This window comes from Orycteropus afer, unplaced genomic scaffold (assembly GCF_000298275.1).
Source record: "Orycteropus afer afer isolate SDZICR_OR568_19922 unplaced genomic scaffold, OryAfe1.0 scaffold00235, whole genome shotgun sequence".
In the NCBI taxonomy this organism is placed as follows: domain Eukaryota; kingdom Metazoa; phylum Chordata; class Mammalia; order Tubulidentata; family Orycteropodidae; genus Orycteropus; species Orycteropus afer.
This window is the reverse complement of record NW_006921822.1, coordinates 3,796,864-3,818,202: the sequence shown is the minus strand read 5'-3', so window position 1 is coordinate 3,818,202 and position 21,339 is coordinate 3,796,864. Positions and strand designations below refer to the sequence as shown.

Below are 21,339 nucleotides of genomic sequence, written 5' to 3'. Positions count from 1 at the left end.
TTCCTGAGGGTGGCACACACTGATCTAGGATGCCCCAGCCTGTTAAAAACTAAATGATCAATCAAACACCCTCCCACCAGTTCTCAGAGTGTCATTAATTTTCTTTCTACTACCAAGTAATAATAGAAAGGAGGGAAGCTCCCAGCAGCATCTGAGCTCTCAAAGGATCAATCATGAAGGGAGAGAAGGAAAAAAAAAAAGGCTTTTTCCGGGACAGAATGTTTCCTTTTATCAAGAAAAACCCCCCAACAACCCATGTAGTTTAAACAGTGGTTTGTACTGAAACATCTTTCAGATTAAATAGTGTTGAGAGAAAAGATATCTTTTGGTTGGGTGTTTTAGAAGAGGTTAAAGTGGAGAGGTTAATGCTGGAAAATTACTACTGAGAGTACATCCCCCAGCAGGAGCCGTTTCACTTGCAAGGTTCGGGGGCAAGGCCAGGGCCCCTGCCTTGGGAATGAAATCTGAGGGAAGGCTCTCCAGCAGACACTTGACCTGCTCCTGGCCCAGTTTGATCTTGTCATCTAGCTTTCGCTGCTCAATGAGGAGTGTTGACTTCATTTTTACAAAATGCTGGTAATCCTGGAGTTGCTCCTCTGAAAAGTAATTGGCCAGGATGTCCAGCACCACCCGTTCTCTTCGATCCAGGTTCTCCTTGAGCTCCCGGGCATCTTCGTGCTGCCCGGCTAGGACCTTCCTCTTTTCGTTGAGAGAGTTCTGCCAGGGCAAAATGAGAAGATCAGCAAAGGACAAAAGGAAGGAAGCAAAGAGCCAAAGTGCCTGCAAAGAAACCTGCCACTGGACTGCCCGATGTCTACACTTCTATGTGAACTGTCACTCTGTGTGTTGTTTATGCCGTAGATTCAGACCCACAGCGACCCTGTGTGCATGGAAGAGAAATGCTCCATAGGATTTTCAAGGCTGTGACGTTTTAGAAGCGGACTGCCAGATCTGTCTTCTGGGGGTGCCTTTGGGTAGGTTAGAACTGCCGATCTTTTGGCTAGCAGTTGAGCATTTAGCCATTTGGGCCACTCAGGGACTCCTTTGAAAATTGGTTCATTATTCCTTTTTATTTCCTCCCTGATACACTTATTCCTTTTCTAGATTTTTTTTTATGGTGGTGAAAATATATATAACAGAACATTTGCAAATTCAACAATGTCAGTGGCACTGCCTACACTCATATTGTGCAATCACTATCCTTTTCTGAACTATTCCATTGCTGTTAACATATACCTAATGCTTCCTATGAACAGCTCTCTCTTACCCTCTCTCATCCCCACCCCCTAGAAACCACTAATAATCTTTGGTTTCTATACATTTCTTATTTCACATAAGTGATTTCATATGGTACTTGTCCTTTTATAACTGATTTATTTTGCACAGCACAGCGTTTACTAGGTTCATATACATGTTGTGGCATGCATCTTTATGGCTGAGTATATATGTATGTATACAGTACATTTTGTTCATCCACTCATCTGTTGATTGATATTTGGATTGTTTCCACCCAGTTCATTAGTATTATGTTGCATTTTATATGGTTCTCCAACTTCTAATATCATTCAGTAGCTTCATTTGAGAGGGGTTAAATTAAACTGGCTGTGGTAATGACTTTATTTTAGATTTGGTTTGAACCCACCCAGAGGTTCTGCACGAGAAAGACCTGGAGATCTGCTTTCATAAATATTACATCCTAGAAAACCCTACAGGAGCAGTTCCACTCTGTCACATGGGATTGCTGTGAGTTGAAATCGACTCAACAGCACCAGACTTAAAGGACAATCAACAGACTTAAAAGGGCAATCAAGGTATCTTGAGCATTTACTCCAATACAGTAATGACTTACTGAGTAAGTACTCAAGATGTGGTCTCTGGATCAGCAGTAGCATTGCTATCGGGGAACTTGTTAAAAATGCAAGTTCTCAGGCCCTGTTCTACATATTAGATCAAAAACTCTGGAGGCTGGGCCCAAACAATTTGTGCTTTAACAAGCCCTCTAGATGACCCTGGTAGCTAAAGTTTAGAACCTCTGCTCTAGTTCATAAACGACAATGAGAACATCATATTTCCAACTTTTGAAGAAATCAGTAAGGAGCCATAGTGGCACAGTGGTTAAAGGGCTGGGCTGCTAAATAAAAGGGTGGCAGTTCAAACCGACCAGCTGCTCTGCAGGAGAAATATGGGGTGGTCTGCTTCTGTAAAGATACACAGCTTTGGAAACCCTATACAGCAGTTCTACTTTGTTCTAGGGTCGCTATGAGTCAGGATCAACTCAATGGCAATGAGTTGGGGAGCTGGAAGATCAGTTTCCATCTTTCCAGGTCTCTTTTTCAGGCCTCTGAATACCTGTGGGTCCTCACATCCCGATTCCCCACAGCCCTGGGCTCATGTTCCTGCACTCTTGCTATACCCCTCTCCCTTTTATTAAATATCAATACGTATCATGCTTCTTTTCTTCTGAGATGGAGAGACAGGAAGGGGGTTGGGAGAAAAGAAATTGGCACCTGTGTTTTCTCTTTCCTAAGTATTCCCTAAGTCTATAGTGTCAGCATTACATCTTGGCACAGAAGGTGCCTTCTTCTCTGTTTCCTGGTTATCTGTACACTTGCTGGCTCCTTTCCCCGCCCCAAAGAGATTACAATCTTCTTCAGAGAAGGCATCATGTCTAACGGCACCTTTCTATATACATGGGCCTGGAGGGAAAACTTGTTGAACTGAATCAAGAGACCACCTACCCGTTCTTCATTACTGGCATCTTCCCCAAGGCTACTAAGGACATTCTCAACGCGGGCCAGGCGCCCCGACAGGGAGAGCAGAAGGTTTACCACTTTGTCCAAGTCCCCTATGAACATCTTGTACTTGTCAAACTCATTGGGCTTGCAGAGCTCACGGATCAAAGCCTCCACCTCTTCTCCTAGGGCGTTATTGAGCTTGATGTCCATCAGCACACTCCCCTTCGCCTCCTGGAGGGTCTCAAGCTTCTGGGTAAGGCTTCCAATGAGCTCTGCCTGTAACGACAGAGGGACACACAGCAAACATTAGCCAGCTAGAGATGTCAACGTTTAAGGATTCACTTCTTCTAGCCACATCTTGTCTTTTCCTCAAGGCTCAGCTGAAGGTCCCCCTACTCCATAGGGACTGCCTTCAACATTAGGCCACAGTATTCTCTCCTTTCCCTGAATGTCTACAGTGCTTTTCTCTGAACCTATGAAATGCTCACAGCTTGACACTTGATTACACATTGCTTTGTAATGTTTACTGATTATGTATGCTTTGTACATCTTTGCCTTCCCAATGGGTTTGTTAACTATTCATTATTTTAAGTCTTTTTAAGACATGCTCTCATTTCATCCTTTTAACAATGCCATGTTATTCTTGTTTTACAAACAGAGAGATGAAGATCTTAGGAGAATTAAGGGACTTGTCCACAGGACTGAATTGATATTAATCATAACTAGTGTATAGAGAACAATTACTCATGCCAGAGACACTGTGCAAGAAATTCTACATCGATGATCTCATTTAATATTCTCAACATTTTTGTCATAACTACTATTTTATCCACATACAATAGGTAAGGAAACTGAGACTCAGTGAGGAGAAGTGCTGGCCTAAACCACATGAACACCAATGGTGAGATGGAGGTGAACTCAGCTCAGCCTGATTTCAGAGGCCACCCTTGTACAATCATAATATTGACACCAAAACCTTTATGGGAAAGTAAGTCAGCCCCTTGTCTTTCCACTGCACCCCAATGTCTCCAGTTACCTGAGCCCTAAGGAATATTTTGCCTAGCTTCTGTGTAACATGCCACTTACATCACAAATTTCTATACTTATCTTTTTTGGTTCAAACCTATTTCTTTCCCACTGAAACAGGTTCCAGCACAAACCACATCTATATTTAAGGCCAAGTTGTGTGGCTTCAACTGGAAACTTGGTAAAAAGAAAGGTTGCAACTTCTAGGTTAGAGTCTATCATCATTTTAAAGGAAGGAACAGAAAAAGGAAAAAGTATAAATATTTCTGACAAACAGAACTGAAGGGCATTTTGTATTCTTTGTTCAATATCAGTATCAGAAAGTCCATTAAGGATAAAATAATCATAGAGAAACATTCTGTTTCTCATGATCTGCACATCTCAGAACAGGACCACCAGAGTATTTCAATGTAAGTGACATTCAAAATATCCTTGAAATATAGGAGTTCTGGCTTTAATGGTGACACCTTGTTTTCTCATCCACCTAGTCCCAGAGGCTGCAGAATAGATGAAAACATTCACATCTGCTTTCCCCATCATCATGGGTTATAATCACTGATTTCCTCAAGCTGTTTAGATAAGACAGAAACAAGGCAAAGGACAATTTTAGTAGTGGGAAGACATGTGCACTGTATAAGCATATGACTCTTCAGCCAGAGAATCTGAGAGGTGGAGAGAGTATTTTTAATGTTTAATCTCCCTTACCTTCTCTTGGAAAGCATCATCATTTTCCAGAAAGCAATTCTGGCTGGTAGCTATGATACCTGCCCACAAAGTAACATACTAGGTACCCCCAGCAAAATGCCTAGCACAGTATGGTGATGTTTTAATGTGGTATCAATTCATATAAAAAGAACAGTAAAGGCTTTGTAATAGAAAGCAACGGGAAAAATAAACACTGCATGCTATTACCTTCTCAACATTCCTATTGGATAGGACTAAGACAAGCCAAATGTCATCATCCTGTTTTTAGGTAGATAATGGCAGACTAAGGAGCTCTGGTGGGGAAGTGCCTAAGGCATCTGATTGCTAGTCAGAAGGTCACCAGCTCAAACCTTATTGCTGCTTTGTGGAAGGAACATGGGCCAATTTACTTCTGTAAAGATTTACTGCCTTGGAAACTCAATGGGGGTCAGAATTGACTTGAAGGCAGTGGGAATGAACGACTGACATTTATATGAAGTCAGCCCAGCAGTTTTTACCCTTGTAAGATGCCTAGGCTTGCTATTCCAAACGGTACAGGACAATATTTAAAGAAAACCAAGACATACCAAATCCAAGGAAGTAGTTAACTGAGCAACTCCAGTCTTATCACACCAACCTCAGGAAAAAGTTTCATGCTTATTCACATACATTCTAAATTCATACATTTTAAATTCTTGGATTTCTAAAATGCAACCTCAAGTCTTGAAGAGTACAATTTCTAGAGAATGCTTTTTAAAAATGAAGTATGGGAAAAAAAGAGGTACCAGCTTCACGTTTTTCACTATTCTCATAAACATGACTTCTTTCGAAAATCATATTGTTGGTAGTCATTTCTGGAAGAAAGTACTTTTATTAACAATTTAATTGATATCATTTAAAAATCCTCATTAAGGTTCTCTGAAGCTGATATTTTAAGGGACTGGTGTGATAATTCTCAGTTTGTAAACAAGGAAGCAGAAACCAGTAAGGATAAGTAGTAGTTTGTCTGCCCTCACATGTAAGGGGGAGTGGTAAAGAGAAGGAAAAATTCGTCTTCCTGAATGTTCTGTCTGAGATGGGAGTCACCAATTTTCTCAGGCTCCTGAGCAGGTCAGCGTGCTGAAAGGACAGCCACGAAATAAGCCTGATTCAATGGGCTGGGGCAGGTCAAAAGAATACGGCACAGCTGAATAGCAGTCAGGGTCGAGGCTCCACAGCCCAGTCTATGTAGTCTTTCCTCTCCAGACCCTGCTTTGACTTTCAAAGACACAATTGCTGCGCAGAACCTTAAGTGCATCCACCCCAGTAGCCGGATATGTACTCTAGGCTTCATGGTGTAAAGAAGAACAGAATGAGATGAAAATGTCTAGGGGCGAGGATGGGAAACTTCTGTGGGAAGAACCAACACACATTTTGTGGCATTTTGATCCATGAGAGCTATTTGCTGGCCTGTAATGTGATCCGTCATAGTTCGGCATATATGCTAACGTAAGTTATTACAGAGCAGTCAGATCAGTTGCTTCTGGCCAAATGTTGCATATCTGGATGGCATGTGAATTTCTAAAACTCCACCAAACCATTCAAAATGGAAATTTGGATTTAAAAATGTAGTTTTAAAGGGCTCTGAGTAACTGAAGGCAACAAGGGAAAGTTGGCTGTACTAAACAGCCATTTCTTTGTCAGGTAGATCTCTCCAAAGCTACCAACTTCTTACCCACAAAATTCATTAGGAGAGTGAAGAAGAGTTTTTTGTTTTCTTTTAAATAGACATAACAAAATTTTCACCAATTTGACAATTTCCACATGTACAATTCAATGACATTGATACAATCTTCATGTGTGCAACTTTCATTGCTTTATTGTCTCAAATTATTCTATCACCATTAATATAAAGTCAATGTCCCCTAAGCCAGAACCCCTCCTCCCCCCATGTCTTCCACACACAGTTACCACTAATAACCTTTAGTTTCTATATATTACACCTTATTTAATATGAGATCATACAGTATTTGACCTTCTGTGACAGACATATTTTGAAGAAGACGTGTTTGGGCTTTTTTGTTGTTGTTTAAATAACACACAACAAGTCTCTTAGGAGCTACTTAACTGTAAAACCATTGACATTTATCCGCTTCATTTCTTACGTGGCATAAACTATAAACTCACCCCAGGAGAGGTACTATCTATAACGGTTCTTTTTCTAAACGTAGTTTAACAGAACCTCCCTCTCCTCCCTCACCATCTGCTGGACTGCTTCCCCCTTCCTTATTGCTCTGTGTGTGATGAGTACCAGACAAGGAAGCAGGAGACCAGGCTCTCAGACAAGATCCACCGTCAGACAAGTCACTTGATCTTTTGCGTCTCAGTTTTACCCGCCCTAAGAAAGGGATAATAATACCTGCCTGAAAATAATAATGGCGAATTATTAAGTTCTTTCTCTGTGCCAGGCACTATTCTAAGTGTTTTACTGTCCAATTACTAATCTTAACAACCATATGAGATGAGTACTATAATTATCTCCATTATACTGATGAAAGGGAGCTCTGGTAGCATAGGGGATAAGACACTTGCCTGCTAACCAGACGGCTGGCGGTTCAAACCCACCAGCCACTCCCCGGAAGGAAGGTTGGGCAATCCTACTTCCGTAGTGATACTGCCTCGGAAACCCAAGGAGGGGTCGCTATGAGTCAGGTTTGACTCGACGGCACATAACAACAACAACAACAACAACAATACTGATGAAAAAAGTGGCAGATAGAGGCAGATAGAGCTTAATCAACTTTCTCAAACTTACATAGCTAAGAAGTGGCAGAGCCAGGCTTCAATCCAGGTTGTCTGGCTCCAGAGTTCAGTTTAATTACAACATTAAAACAGCTCATAGGAATGTTATGAACCCTGATGTGCAAGCACTATGGAAAATATAAAAGTATTATACACATTTGAGTTACTGTGCTTTGTGTTACTGTCAAAATTAGGCAACAATTTGAAGAACATACACCACTCATTTTAGGTAGATGCCTTGAGGGGAATACCCAACTTCTCCCCTACACAAGACAACCCTGCTTTGCCTTCTGCTCAGGTGACTTGAGCTGACAGTGTTAGTGACATCCCACACAGCTGGCTTCTGTTGACTGACTGCTTTCATTCCAAGCAGAGTAATATTCTTGCCCAAGTGGCTAGGGTTTAGGAACTGAGTGGAATTCAGGCTTCCATTAGTAAAAAGTAAAAGTAGAAACCATGTGAGAACATTTCCAATGTATAGGCTCTGTTATCATCGGCAGCAACATATTACTGTTTTCTTGTTTTTAAAATAAGTTGAATTCACCTAAGAGAGCTGTTAGAGGCGGTTTCTGTGCCAATTACAATAACTGGATCAAGCCTCTACCTAATGTTGTGTGATCCGATTAAAGGAGAAAGATTATGGGGACTTGATTGCCATTTCAAATATTCCCTAGTAAATTCTGTTGAGAATGGTTCTTTACCATTTTCTCTTGGGAAGGCTTATAACCAGAAAGATGTTATATCTATTTAGTATGGTCTCTTGGAGTTTTGGTAGCATAGTGAGTAAGGCACTTGACTGCTAACCAGAAGGCTGGCGATTCAAACTCACCCACTCCTCGGAAGGAAGGTTGGGCAATCTACTTCCGTAGTGATACTGCCTCAGAAACCCAAGGAGGGGTCGCTATGAGTTGGGTCTGACTGGACAGCACATAACAACTACAATAACTTGGCTCTGTGTATCAGGACTCCTTGACAACATACTAGAAACAATATTAAATCTATTTAATATCCCCTCTGAAAAAGGATCTCTTTACTTTTTTCTATTTCAGTTATAACTGTCACCCAGGTATTTGGGACTCATTCTTGACTCCTTCCTCTCTCCCATCAGCTACATCTCACCTATCACCAGACTCTATTCATTTTTTTTCTCTTGTTCTAATGCATCTGTTTTGTGCAGTGGGCCTTAGATCAACATTATCACTTTTCTGAATGATTGCAATACTCCGAAATGGTCTGCCTTCCTCTTGTCTTACTCCACATACAGCTGCCAGTACCAAAAAACAAACCGAACTCACTGCTGTTGAGTCGGATCCAACTCATAGCAACCCCTTCTTGGGGTTCCAAGGTGGTATCACTATGAAGTAGATTGCCCAACCTTCCTTCCGAGGAGTGGCTGGTAGATGTGAACTGCCAGCCTTCTGGTTAGCAATCAAATGCCTTAGGCATTGCATCAGTTGTTGTTGTTATGTGCCGTTGAGTTGGACCCGACTCATAGCGACCCCTCCTTGGGTTTCTGAGGCAGTATCACTACGGAAGTAGGTTGTCCCATCTTCCTTCCAAGGAGTGGCTGGTGGGTTTGAACTGCCAGCCTTCTGGTTAGCAGTCAAGTGCCTTAGACACTACGCTACCAGAGCTCCCAACCAGTAGACGCTTCTAAATTGCAAATCTGCCATGCCTCTCTGATCTGTGATTACACGTTGTGAAGGAGATTTCTGGTGCTGACCAGGAAGGCATAAGCCCACGAAAGTCTCCCTCTTCCACTGACTACAATGAAACAAAAAAAAACCCAAACTCACTGCCATCGAGTCGGATCTGATTCATAGCGACCCCTCCTTGGGTTTCCAAGGTGGTATCACTATGGAAGTAGATTGCCTAACCCTCCTTCTGAGGAGCTCCCAACTACAATGAAAGTCCCTGGAAAAATTCAAAATGCAACTACCTGAGGACCCTGAAAAGTTAACAATAGTATTTAGATTGCAGAGGGGGACAAAACTTGAAGCACAACCTGTAATGCAGGTACGTTTCCTGTTGTTGTTTTTAAATTTTAGTACTTACTCATCCATCTTTGACCCCAGTTACAGAGGGTGTGGCAGCAAAAGGCCTGAGAGAAACCTCATCTAAGATCAGAGAACTAGAAAAGGAGTCTTTATGAGCTGGGAAGTGTGAAAGAAATCCTGTTTCACACCCCACCCCTCTCTTCTTTTCTTTCTTTTTTCTCTTCTTTATTTTCCCTCTCAATCTCTGGCCCAAAGGGCATTCAGTTGTGGAGGTGCACCAAAAAAGTGGTAGCATGTTGTTGTTATGTGCCGTCGAGTCGCTCCCGACTCATAGCGACCCCTCCTTGGGTTTCCGAGGCAGTATCACTACGGAAATAGGATTGCCCAACCTTCCTTCCGAGGAGTGGCTGGTGGGTTTGAACCGCCAGCCTTCTGGTTAGCAGTCAAATGCTTTAGCCACTATGCTACCAGAGCTCCAGTGGTAGCATGGGCACCTAAAATCCCAAGAAGAAATCCAAAGAGTACGAGGGGAAGGCACATTATTTTCCTCTATCTCTTTCACTGAGGATAGTTCCAGTTAGGGAGCTCTGGTGGCACAGTGCCAAAGGCACTTGACTGCTAACCAGAATGCTGGTGGTTCAAACCCACCAACTACTCCTTGGAAGGAAGGTTGGGCAATCTACTTCTGTAGCGATGCCGCCTTAGAAACCCAAGGAGGGGTCGCTATGAGTCAGGGCCTACTAGATGGCGCATAATAACAACAACAACCCAAGTTATGCAGAAATGCACAGCTGTGTTACTGTTTTTGTAAGTCACTGTGAGTTGGTTCTGATTCATAGCGACCCTGTGTACAACAGAATGAAAACACTGCCTGGTCCTTGTACCGTCCTCACAATCAGTGCCATGCTTGAGGTATGCAACATTTGGCCAGGAGTGACTGATCTAACTGTTCTGTAATACTTCTGTTAGCATATATGGCGAGCTGTGATGGATCACAGCTGTGATGGATCAGGCCAGCAAATAGCTTTCAGCAGTTCGAACCCACCAGCTGCTCCAAGAGAGAAAAATGAAGCAGTACATTTCCATGCAGATTTATAGCCTTGGAAACCCTATGGGCACTTCTACTTTGTGCTAGAGTCACTAAGAGTCAAAAGTGGCTTGAATGCAGTGGGTGGAATTCTGTATATAAATTGATATAAATATTAGGCTTAAAGCTGCACATGCTAGGGACAGATATGAAAGCAAACAGCAAAGGCTTTGAAAATTAACTGACATTGAAATCACTACCCAGACTTGAGAACCTACCATCAAACCTAACCAGGCTGACTGTCTGTAAAACAAAAACAAAATAATTATTATTCTCAAGAGGATTTTAAGAGGACCAAATGTCTCACAACATAATATCGCCAAGTGTCCGGGATATAATCCAAAATTACCCAACATTCAAAGAACTGGAATAATGTGATCAATTTTCAAGGGAAAAACATAATCGACAGATGCTAGCCTTGAGATAACCCAGATGTTGGGATTATCAAATCCTTTAAACCAACTATTATAACCATGATCCATAAGATAGAAGTAAAAAATTAATGGAAACATAACAGTTCTTACCAAGAAACAGAAAACTATTAAAAAAAAAAAAAGGTGTTCTGGAACTGAAAACTACAATACTTGAAATTAAAAAAGGAAAAAAACTCACTAGCGGAATGGATGTAACATAAGAAAGTCAGTGAACCTGAAGATAGACCAATATAAATTATGGAATCTGAAGAAGAGAAAGAAAACAGATTAAAAAGTAAACACAAACACAAAACAACAACAAAATAAAACCCAGTAACAGAGCCTTAGGGATCTGTGGAATAATATCAAAAGGTCTAACATTTGTGTCATTGGTGTCCCACAAAGAAAAGAGGAAGAGAGTGATGCAGAAAAAATACCTGAAGACATATTGACTAAAAAGGTCTCAAATTTGATGAAACACATAAACTTACAAAATCAAGCTCAGCAAACCCCAAGATAAACTCAAAGAAAATCACATCATAATAAAACTGCTGAAAATCAAAGATAAAGAAAAAAAGTCTTGAAAGCAATTTCAGGAAACAACACATCGCATACAGGAGAACAAATATGTAAATAACCATCTTTTTTCTCATCAGAAGCCATGGAATAACCAGTGGAATATCATCTTTAAAGGGCTGAAAGAAAAGAACAGTCAACCTAGAAATCTATATCCAGTGACCATATCCTTCAGAAATGACAGCAGAACAAAGACTGTCTCAGTTAAAGGAAAACTAAAATAATCACCTGCAGACCTGCTCTAAATAAAGAAGAGGAACAGAAATGGGCAGCTGAGAACCAGCTGGCTGCTAATGACCTCTTGGGGAAAGTAAATTAATTCTAAGGAACAAAAGATTCACCTTGCTTTTTTTTTTTTTTAAATTGTGATTTGGGTGAAGATTTACAGAGCAAATTCACTTTCCATACAGCAGTTCACATATACTTTGTCTCATGACATTGACCACAGTTTACCACAATGCAACAGCTCCCCTCCCACTTCCTCCCCATAGTTACCTCTTCCCAGTGATCATCCCTCCATACTCTCCTGCGCCCTGAGCTGTCTCCCTATGCATAAGCAGCCCTTCCTTCTCCCATGATTGTTCTCTCCAAGGAGAGTATCTACTTGAGGTAAATGTTCAACTCATGCCTGTCTTTTGTTTAGCTGGAAGCCACAGGTATGGGTTCAATTCCAGACCTGATGGGCAGGTAGGGGCCATAGTCTCAGTGGTTCCACCAGGCTCTATCAGACCAGCAAACCTGGTCCTCCCCACTTTTTTTTTCCTCCAAATGATTTTGAGTTTTGTTCCACATTCACATTGCTTTTTGAAATATTATTCCCCCAGAATAGGGGGATCACGTGATCTGTTTAAGCAGACTTTTGTCTAATCAGTATGGCAGGACTTAGCCAAACTCTTGAAAGCTGTAATGATTAAATTGTCTTTACTTTTTATGTATGTCAGGCATTTGGACAATTAAAGTATTTCCTACTGTCTTAAGTAATACTTACGTTTACTCGGACTATTATTGTCCATTATTTAGGATGTATAAATAGAAAATATAGTAGAATAGATTTTAAATGCTATTTTCAATTGTTAAATATTTACTAATGAATCAGGAATCTAATTTCTATCAACTCTGAGTTTCATGCCTAGAAATATAGCTTAGATTATTAATAACTTTAGATATTAGGTAAAAAAAAATCATTATTTTGCAAAACCTGATGTAAGGCTATATACACTATGTCTTGGGAAATGAATATTGACCAACAATCCTTTTTTTTTCCCCCACTATCATTAGAAAATCTTGGTATATACCAGGAAGAGAATTTCACTTTCAACTTCATGATGCACACATTAATAAATGCCTTTAACATCATTATTTAAAGCTCACAGTTAAGTGTTTCCAAATCAGATATATAAATGTAAGACAGTGACACTAAAGAAAATTCTATTACACATGAATAAACTTGTACTGGTATTAGCTGTCGTCAAGTTGCTTCTGATTCATGGACCCCGTGTATGCAGAATAGAATTGCTCCATATAATCTTCAAGGGTAAGACCTTTTGGAAGCAGATTGCCAGGCCTGTCTTCTGAGGTGCCTCTGGTGGTTATGAACTGCCAATCTTTCAGACAGTAGTCCAGTATTTAATCTTTTGCACCACCCAGAGACTCTTGAATAACCTTGTTTATTAGAAACAAAAATGAAGCAAAACAAAAACCTTAAAAGATATTCCATTGTCAAAAGATAAAATCCAAACTCTTCAGCACTTCATACAAAGCCCTATCTGATTTCCATTAACCTTCTGAGCCCTATAGAGCTTTTCAGACTTATTTCCTACTACTTGTGAATTCCTTTGTTATTTTTAAAATTTGGTAATCTTTTATTTAATTATGAGCAAGTCCTTTCATCTTATGTTCTGGAATACTGAACAACTTGCAGTGTCTTTCTTCAACACACACACACTCTCAAGGCTTTTTCCTGTCTCTGGGTCTTTTCCCATCATGTTCCATTTGTCTTGAGCATCCTTTTTTGTCTGTTATTGACTCACTGACATAATGCTGAGCTCAGGATTTATCTCCTCCCGGAAGCCTTCCTTGACTCTACCCTGTTGGGTTAGATGTTGCTTTTTTGGGCTCCCCTAGCACTATCCATGATCAGAAGATTTATAATGCTGTACTAAAATAATCCATCAGCCTCTTAAGTCCATAAGCTCCAGGAGCGTAGAGACTGTCTTATTCATGTTTGTACTCCCAGGGACTACCACAGTGCCTGGAACTGAGTAGGCATGGTCTCAAGTGTTTAATGAACTGAACTAATTCTTTGCCTAATAGTAATTCCTTATCATAATTATGATATAAATTAATTGGCTTTATTCACCTATCTCTTAGAAGAGCTTTCTCCTTTATATGCTAATGTTATTCCCGGCAAACCTGTCATTGCAACTTCATCTCAGACTTCTGTTTTTCAGGACTTTTTCTTAGTATTTTATACTTTCAAATTGACTTGCCAACCCCCAGGTTCCTTGAAGCCCCAGAAGAAGAAATTAAAGGAAGAAGAAACCAAAGGAAATCCCCACTTTGGATGAAGCCCCTATTAACTACATATCCTATTCTTATCTTTCTACCTCCCTCAAGAGCCAGAAAACCCAAAAGGGCCAATGGGTGTCCTCCAGGGTGCTATGAATTTTCCAGGCTGAAGAGAAAAAAACAAATGTGAGCTGCGTTCCCTAAAAAGTACCTGGTTTAGGAAATGAAAAGTCATCTAGCCTTGCTAGCAGCAAGGTGCCTTCTTACTAAACATCTTATCACAGAAGACAGCAGATGCCACAAACATCTGCCTATTTAAGTGGCATCATCACCTTGACTGTCTCCTAATTAAGGGCAGGATATGACAATGGTAATGTCTTAGAGCTTATACTTTAAAGAGCACTTTAATATACATTAGCTACTTTGACTGAGGAATCCTTGGGTGGAACAAACAACGTGGTTGGCTGATAAGTGGAAGTCCACCCAGAGGGACCTCAGAACAGAGGCCTGGTGATGGTGATCTACTTCCAAAAGAAAACAAAAAAGTCTGTCACTGAAAACCCGACGCAGCACAGTTCTGCTCTGACACATCAGAGTCACCATGACTCAGAGGGGAGTGGGCAGCAACTGCACACGGGGAGCTTGACTGCCCATCAATCACATCATCATGTGAGGCTCATCATCACTTCCATTGTACGAAGAAACATGACAAAGAAAGGTCAAGCTACTTGCTTAATTTTATACAAATCCAGGTTTTCCCCTCCACCCTGATTTCTAATCTATCCATGGTTACACTCTTGGTACTCTTCTTTAGTTAAATAGCAAAACTCAACTTGGGAGTTCTGTCCTTTATCATTTAATTCAACAAACAGTATTGCTATTTGTTAGGCCTGAGTTACATGGCCCTGTCCATCTGTTTCCTCTGTGCCTCACTATGCCCTCTCTGCAGTGACCTTTCTTACCCGGTTGCCTGAGTGTGCTTTTATTTGCTGAAGCCTATTACTACAAAGGCACAGCATATGACTGGAGACTTCTCAGGCCCCAAATCAGTGATATTTCTATCCTAATGACTTTGGTTTTCAGAAATTAGGGATGTTAATTTCAAGCTCTCGTTAGTTATATCCAAAAGACTTCAATTTTAGCTCAGTTCCCACGGCAGCAAGGTTTCACGGCAAGTGACGTGGAAGTCACTTTTAGCAGGTTATGGAATCTGACAGTTTTAAGTTTAATTTGGATTTTACCTCATATTAGCAAAATTACTTAAATTCTCAGAAGGGATTTGTGTGAAATAAAGAGATAATACAGTCATATGTGAAAAACATGGCCGGTACCTAGAACGTAGGACGAAAACAAAACCAAATTCACTGCCACTGAGTTGATTCTGACTCACAGTGGTCCCCATTGGGTTTCCAAGGCTGTAAATCTTTACAGAAGCAGATTGTCCCATTTTTCTTCCACAGAGTAGCTGGTGGGTTTGAACTACCAACCTTGTGGTTAACAGCCAATGACTTTACCCACTACACCACCAGAGCTCCTAGAACATAGTAAGTGCTCGATAATGTACCTAATGTTATTTCCAATGAGGATAAATTAAACCTTTCTTTCATATTCTCAGGCTAAGTATATTTTTTTTTACCATACAATCCTCAGAGTGAGAAGGTGATAATGAAGTGATGGAAAAGCAGTTAAAAAAATTAAAAATGGGGAGTAAAAAGTAATGAGTAATTTACCACACTGCTATATGCATAAAGCTATATACATAAACAAAATAAAAAAAACAGTAGCACTAAAAAACTCTCCGTAAAGTGTTCAGTTAAAGATGTCATAGCAGCCTGGTACCTGTGATGGTGTTTATATAGCCTGCTCTTTGGGATGGGGTCCCTGGGTGATACAAATGGTTAATACTTTTGGTTTCTAACTGAAAGGTTGGAGGTTCAAGTCTACCCAGAGGTACCTCAGAAGAAAGGCCTGATGATCTACTTCAGAAAAATCAGCCACAGAAAACTCTATGGAGCAAGATGGTCTTACTTCTAATCAAAGGATCCATTTAAGGGCAGTGAGCACTGCTGGGGTAGGGACATGGCACGAGGTGTGCTATGGAAGCAGGTGTTTAAATGTGGTAAATTTGGGCCAGAAGTGAGAGTTTTAACTATAACGGCTGCATAAGCATGTCAGCCCTGTCCTATGCGCACACAGGGCTAGAACAGCAGGAGGGAAAAGAGTACCACTTAAGCAGTTGTTGTTGCTGTTAGGTGCCGCCAAGTTGGCTCTGACTCATAGTGACCCTACTACAAGAGAACAAAACACTGCTTGGTCCTTGTGCCAGCCTCACAATCCTTGCTATATCTGAGCCAGCTTCACAATCCTTGCTATACCACTGTTGCAGCCACTGTGTCAATCCATCTCATTAAGAGCCTTCCCCTTTTTCCCTGACCCTCCACTTTACCAAGCATGATACCCTTCTCCAGGGAATGGTCTTTTCTGACAACGTGACCAAAGCAGTCATGGCCATTCTCGCTTCCAAGGAGCAATCAGGCTGTAATTCTTCCAGGACAGATTTGTTAGTTCTTCTGGCAGTCCATAGCACTTTCAATATTCTTCACCAATACCACAACTCAAAAGCATTGACTCTTCTTCTGTCTTCCTTATTCACTGTCCAGCTTTCATATGCATATGAGGTGACTGACACCATGTCTTGGGTTAGACACACCTTAGTCTTCAAAGAAACATCTTGGCTCTTCAGCACTTTAAAGAGGTCTTTTGCAGATCTGCCCAGCACAATATGTGCTGATTTCTTGACTGCTGCTTCCATGGGTGTTGGTCACTTAGGTAGATGCTCCTAAAAACCCTAAAATCTCTCCTGGTCTATTACATCCTGCCCCTAGGTCTCATTCCAACTGGTAAGCAAGACGGGTTAGAAGTCATATCGTAGAATGAAACAGAATCACATAAGAAAGGTTCTCCTGGAATCGGTCCCATCTAAAAGCACTTATATACCAGGCTCAGCAAGTGCCAAGCTTTATTTAACAAAGAGCGCTTTTTCAGCATGCATGCCTGAGTTATGGGAAGAGCTGTAGGCACAGTGGAAGGCAGCCCTGTACAGAAAATGGCATGGCAAGAACTTTTTCCCCTGCAAAAACAGCTAGGCTTAAGATATCTATGGCATGTGGGAGGCAGCAGTAGTGTCATGGTCATTTTCTAAATGTTTAACATTTTACACTTCTGTAGGAGTATCAAATGCTGCAAACTAAATTCCAATGCTATACTTTCAAGCTAGTCATTAGAATACTGAAAAGAGAGTTGGAGACCATAAAGGTTAATATCACTTTTATCCTGAAGTGTTTTCTTCCCCCTGCTCTTTCCCTAAACCAAGTTTCTAGATTTTCTACTTTTTCCTTTTGGCCATGAAACATGAACTAAGAATCAAACAGACCCTTGGAATAGCTGCTCAGCTGCAGAGAAGACTGTCAGAGTACCAGTGCTGAGTGGACCTGGGCGTTGGTCCCAAATATAAGACTTCTAGAAAATAACTTAATCTAAGAGATTTTTTTTTTTTAATTAATTAATTAATTATTTGGGTGAAGGTTTACAGAGCAAATTCACTTTCCATACAGCAGTTCACATATACTTTGTTGCATGTCATTGACCACAGTTTACCACAATGCAACAGCTCCCCTCCCACTTCCTCCCATAGTTACCTCTTCCCAGTGTCCATCCCTCCATACTCTCCTGCCCCCTGAGCTGTCTCCCTGTGCATAAGCAGCCCTTCCTTCTCCCATGATTGTTCTCTCTAGGGCGTGTGTCTACGTGAGGTAAATGTTTAACTCACATGCCTGTACATTGTTTGGCTGGCAACCACAGGTGTGGGTTCAATTCCAGACCTGAAGGGCAGCTAGGGGCCATAGTCTCAGTGGTCCCACCAGGCTCTATCGGACCAGCAAACCTGGTCCTCACCTTCCTAAGAGATTTTTTTAATAATGGCTTTTGTCACTGTAGCTTACCTGTCCTTTTACTCACAGGACAACTGTGAGGAAATTGCTCAAAGTGCCATACAAGGCCAAAGTCTAATGATGGTTTTAGCTAGGTTTGGTAATGCAGTAGGCCATTTCCTCTCCTAGTAATGCTGCTAATTACAAGGGTTTTGACTATACATCAACTCATCAGTTATTGACTATCTTATTATCCTACTTTTTGCATTTATGACAATAGTAAAAAATCTCCTAACCCATTATTTTGCACATTAATGATGTACATATGGCATTAACAAACACTGAGTTACAAAGCAAGAGTAATGCTGGCTATGATGGTTAAGGTATGAGTCAACTTTGCTGGGCCATGAGTCTCAGTGGTTTGGCAGTTTTGTAAAGATATAATTTGGCAGTTATGTGATGGTGAAATTTGGCAGTTATGTAAAGTTACAATAATCCTCCATTTCACATACCACCAATTTTTGCATAACAACATGGTCTTTGGAACCTAACCACGTCATTAAATAATGAGTGGGTATATTTCTGGGAAGAGTAGAACAAAGGGACCCTCATTCTTAGCTCACCTTCTTTTCATTGACATCTGCCTGCTCCTCTTCCTCATTCACCTCTTCTGGCATATCTTTGATTTTCTTTAGCAGTTCAGCCTTGGGGGCAGACATATTGTAGTAAGCAGGACAGTTGACCAGCATGCCCACTGTTTCCTTTTCTTCGCTCCTGGACCATAAAGAACAAAAAGTACAGTTACACATAGCACAGAACAAAAAGCTTCATTATACTGCTAATGTCCTTCTACTCAGAAATGTCTACGAAATTCTATTAAATTTCTTTCCTAGAAATTAAGATGACTTAACTAACGAGTATTTACTAATGAGTGATTACTATGTGTAGGGCCCGTGGAGCCAAGTAAACCTGGGATAGAAAATCACCAAAGGTAGTCTGAAAGAGCTCTAAAACTAAGGTACCTGGCATGATTAAATGACATAGGTTTTGAATCCAAATTTCCTTTGCCCTAGTTTCCTTTTTTCTTCTGCTTTCAAAGTATGTGTACTCCCCCCTTGGAATCATACTTACTTAAAACTATGATAGAAATGTTTTGTTCTCAGAATGCTTGTAATGTATGACAAAGTTACAGTTCTTGGTTAAACAAAGCAAGGATGTCTTAACGGAATGACAAAATTATTGCCTGAAAAAATGTCTGTATACAAATTTTACTTATACACAAATCTGTGATTGAAAACAACAGATTGACATTCTGAAAAGTTTACTTGCAACTTATATGTAACTCATGTATAACACCAACCCTCCTGACTCCTGTAAACCCCAATCTTCCTACATAAAATTTTCTCCTTTTTTTGGATCTTGGAGCACTTGGTATTTTAAGAATTGTTGTTCCAGTTTGGCTGTAGAAAATCCAACAATAAAACTATATAGTTTCTCTCCTTACTGGAGTTTTTTTTTTTTTTTAACTCTCTGACATAAATGGTGTCAGAAGTGTGGGATTTTGAAGATACATTAACTTTCATGACCCTGATAGGTCAAGGACCCAGGCACTGCTCTCCACTTCCACCATTTCTCAGAGTCATCTTACAGTAAGTAACCTCTTGAAATCGAGTCTTCACTTTCTTATGTCAAAGTTTTTTGAGTTTCATTGTTGTATTTGTTTTCCTCCTAGGAAAGACTAGAGTTAGAAGCTATTTAAAGGGTTTTTTTTACATTTTTTCCTTGTTTTGCACTCAGTGTTGTCAGTGCTAGGGATTTTATGAAGTAAAAAGTGCTCCAAGATAGCTTATGTTGAAGCAACCTTGAAGAAAGCTTAGAGGATCCTTCTAGTATGTACTGATAACTGTCTCTACCAATGATAACCAAGTAACAACAACACTGTACAAGGCAGCTAAATGAGCTCCTTCTCCAATTACTCTTAACTTCATAATGAATAAAGAAAGAAATTTCCTAAATGTGTTTATTAGTGACTCATATTTCTGTGAATTAATTGTAGAAAGATTTTTAAAGTATCTTTGATAAATAAGCTTGGGTCCCCCTGAACCACCCCCAATTTCTACTGGGATGCTATTTTAAAGTTCATATTCTGAACACTATAAGCTGAATATACTAGAAGTAATTTGGAATTTCAGTGATCACTTTGAGAAAATGAGTTTCCATCTGTTCTTTCCTTCTACCTATTTTGTCTCTAAGTTTCTGTCTGTTATCAGTTGAAAGCTATACCTAATGCCCCCCCCCCCATTGGGCTGTCTAAAAATTCAGTTCCTTTTTCTTCCAGAAAAAACTGTTCCTTACTCCTATCTTATGATTTGGGCTGTTAATAAGCTACTCTGACAAACTTTAATTTGAAAAATGCACTGAATAAGGATAAATCATTTATTATGGTATAAAAAGGCCCAAAAAGAGACAAATTGTTCTAAATTGTTTTTCTAAAAGAGCCTGTAATGCATGCAAAAGATAAAGTTATAAAAATATAATAACTTCCAACCTCTGGATGGTATTACTAAATTAGATTATATTTCTCCTGATTAGTCTAATAAATAAGCACTTTTATAAATTGAATAGTCCTAATATTCCTAAGAATTATGAAAATAAATTCACTATAAAATTTTCATGTTTTGTAATATGTCAACTTAAAAGCAGTTTATCTTTAAACAACTCAAGCTAAATTAAGTATATGAAATGTTTTATTAAAATAATTTTATCCTAAAATGAAAGATACTGATTATTCCAAGTTAAAAAGAGAAAAACATAGAACCAACATGGGAACAAGAAAAGAATTTAGATGGATATTGGAAGTCAGAATAAGTCATAGCCATAAATGGTGAGAGGAAAGTTAAATAGCTAAATTTATGCCACAGAGAAAAGATATATGTAAGTGTATTCAGGTCTAATAATATAAGTGTTCTTTTTGTTTGGAAGGATTATGACATGAGAAATACATAACAAACATGGAAAGTTTGTTAAAGATTTTTTTGTTTGATATGATTAATATTCTTGTTTTTTTTACAACTGAAGTTTGATGGGTTAATTCATGAAAAATTGTAAAAGCTCTAATGCCAATAGCAAAGAATTAGGTTTATTACTGCTAAGATAACAAAATTTTCTTTGGCTACTGGATTGACAATTTAATTTTATTCTTGTGCAATCTGTCTTGGAAACAGGGTTTTTACAGAATAAACTTCCTGAGTATGATAAAATCCTGAGAACTTTTGAAATCTCATAGAAAGCCACAAAAGATCTGTTTCTGTTTTATAAAAGGAAAAAAAAAAAAAAACAAACAAACCACTAATGTCACAATGCAAAATATGTATAAACTGTTGAATAGGAAACTGATTTGGTATGTAAGACTGTTACCCAAATAACAATAAAAAGTTGTTTAAAATAATACTAAAAAACATTGGTATGTTATGAATTACATGACACATTCTGTCAGATCAAGAAAAGTGCCAATTTTTTTAATGCACTTTATTGAAATATAATTTGCGTACAGTGAAAACCACAAAACTAAAGTGACATGGCTCAATGCTTTTTTTTTTTTTT

At 39.7% G+C, this 21,339-nt stretch overlaps 1 protein-coding gene across 1 annotated transcript in view; it reads right to left on the bottom strand.

Annotated features, from left to right (window-relative positions):
* Positions 1-348: 348 nt before the first annotated feature.
* The window catches only part of SHROOM3 (shroom family member 3), a 577,837-nt gene continuing 556,846 nt past the window's right edge, over positions 349-21,339 (bottom strand). Inside the window, exons 9-11 of the mRNA XM_007949040.1 lie at positions 18,360-18,510; positions 2,739-3,011; positions 349-717 (exon numbers count right to left, since the gene is read on the bottom strand). Coding sequence (XP_007947231.1) covers positions 349-717; positions 2,739-3,011; positions 18,360-18,510 — 793 coding nt within the window. The remainder of the gene's footprint in view (positions 718-2,738; positions 3,012-18,359; positions 18,511-21,339) is intronic.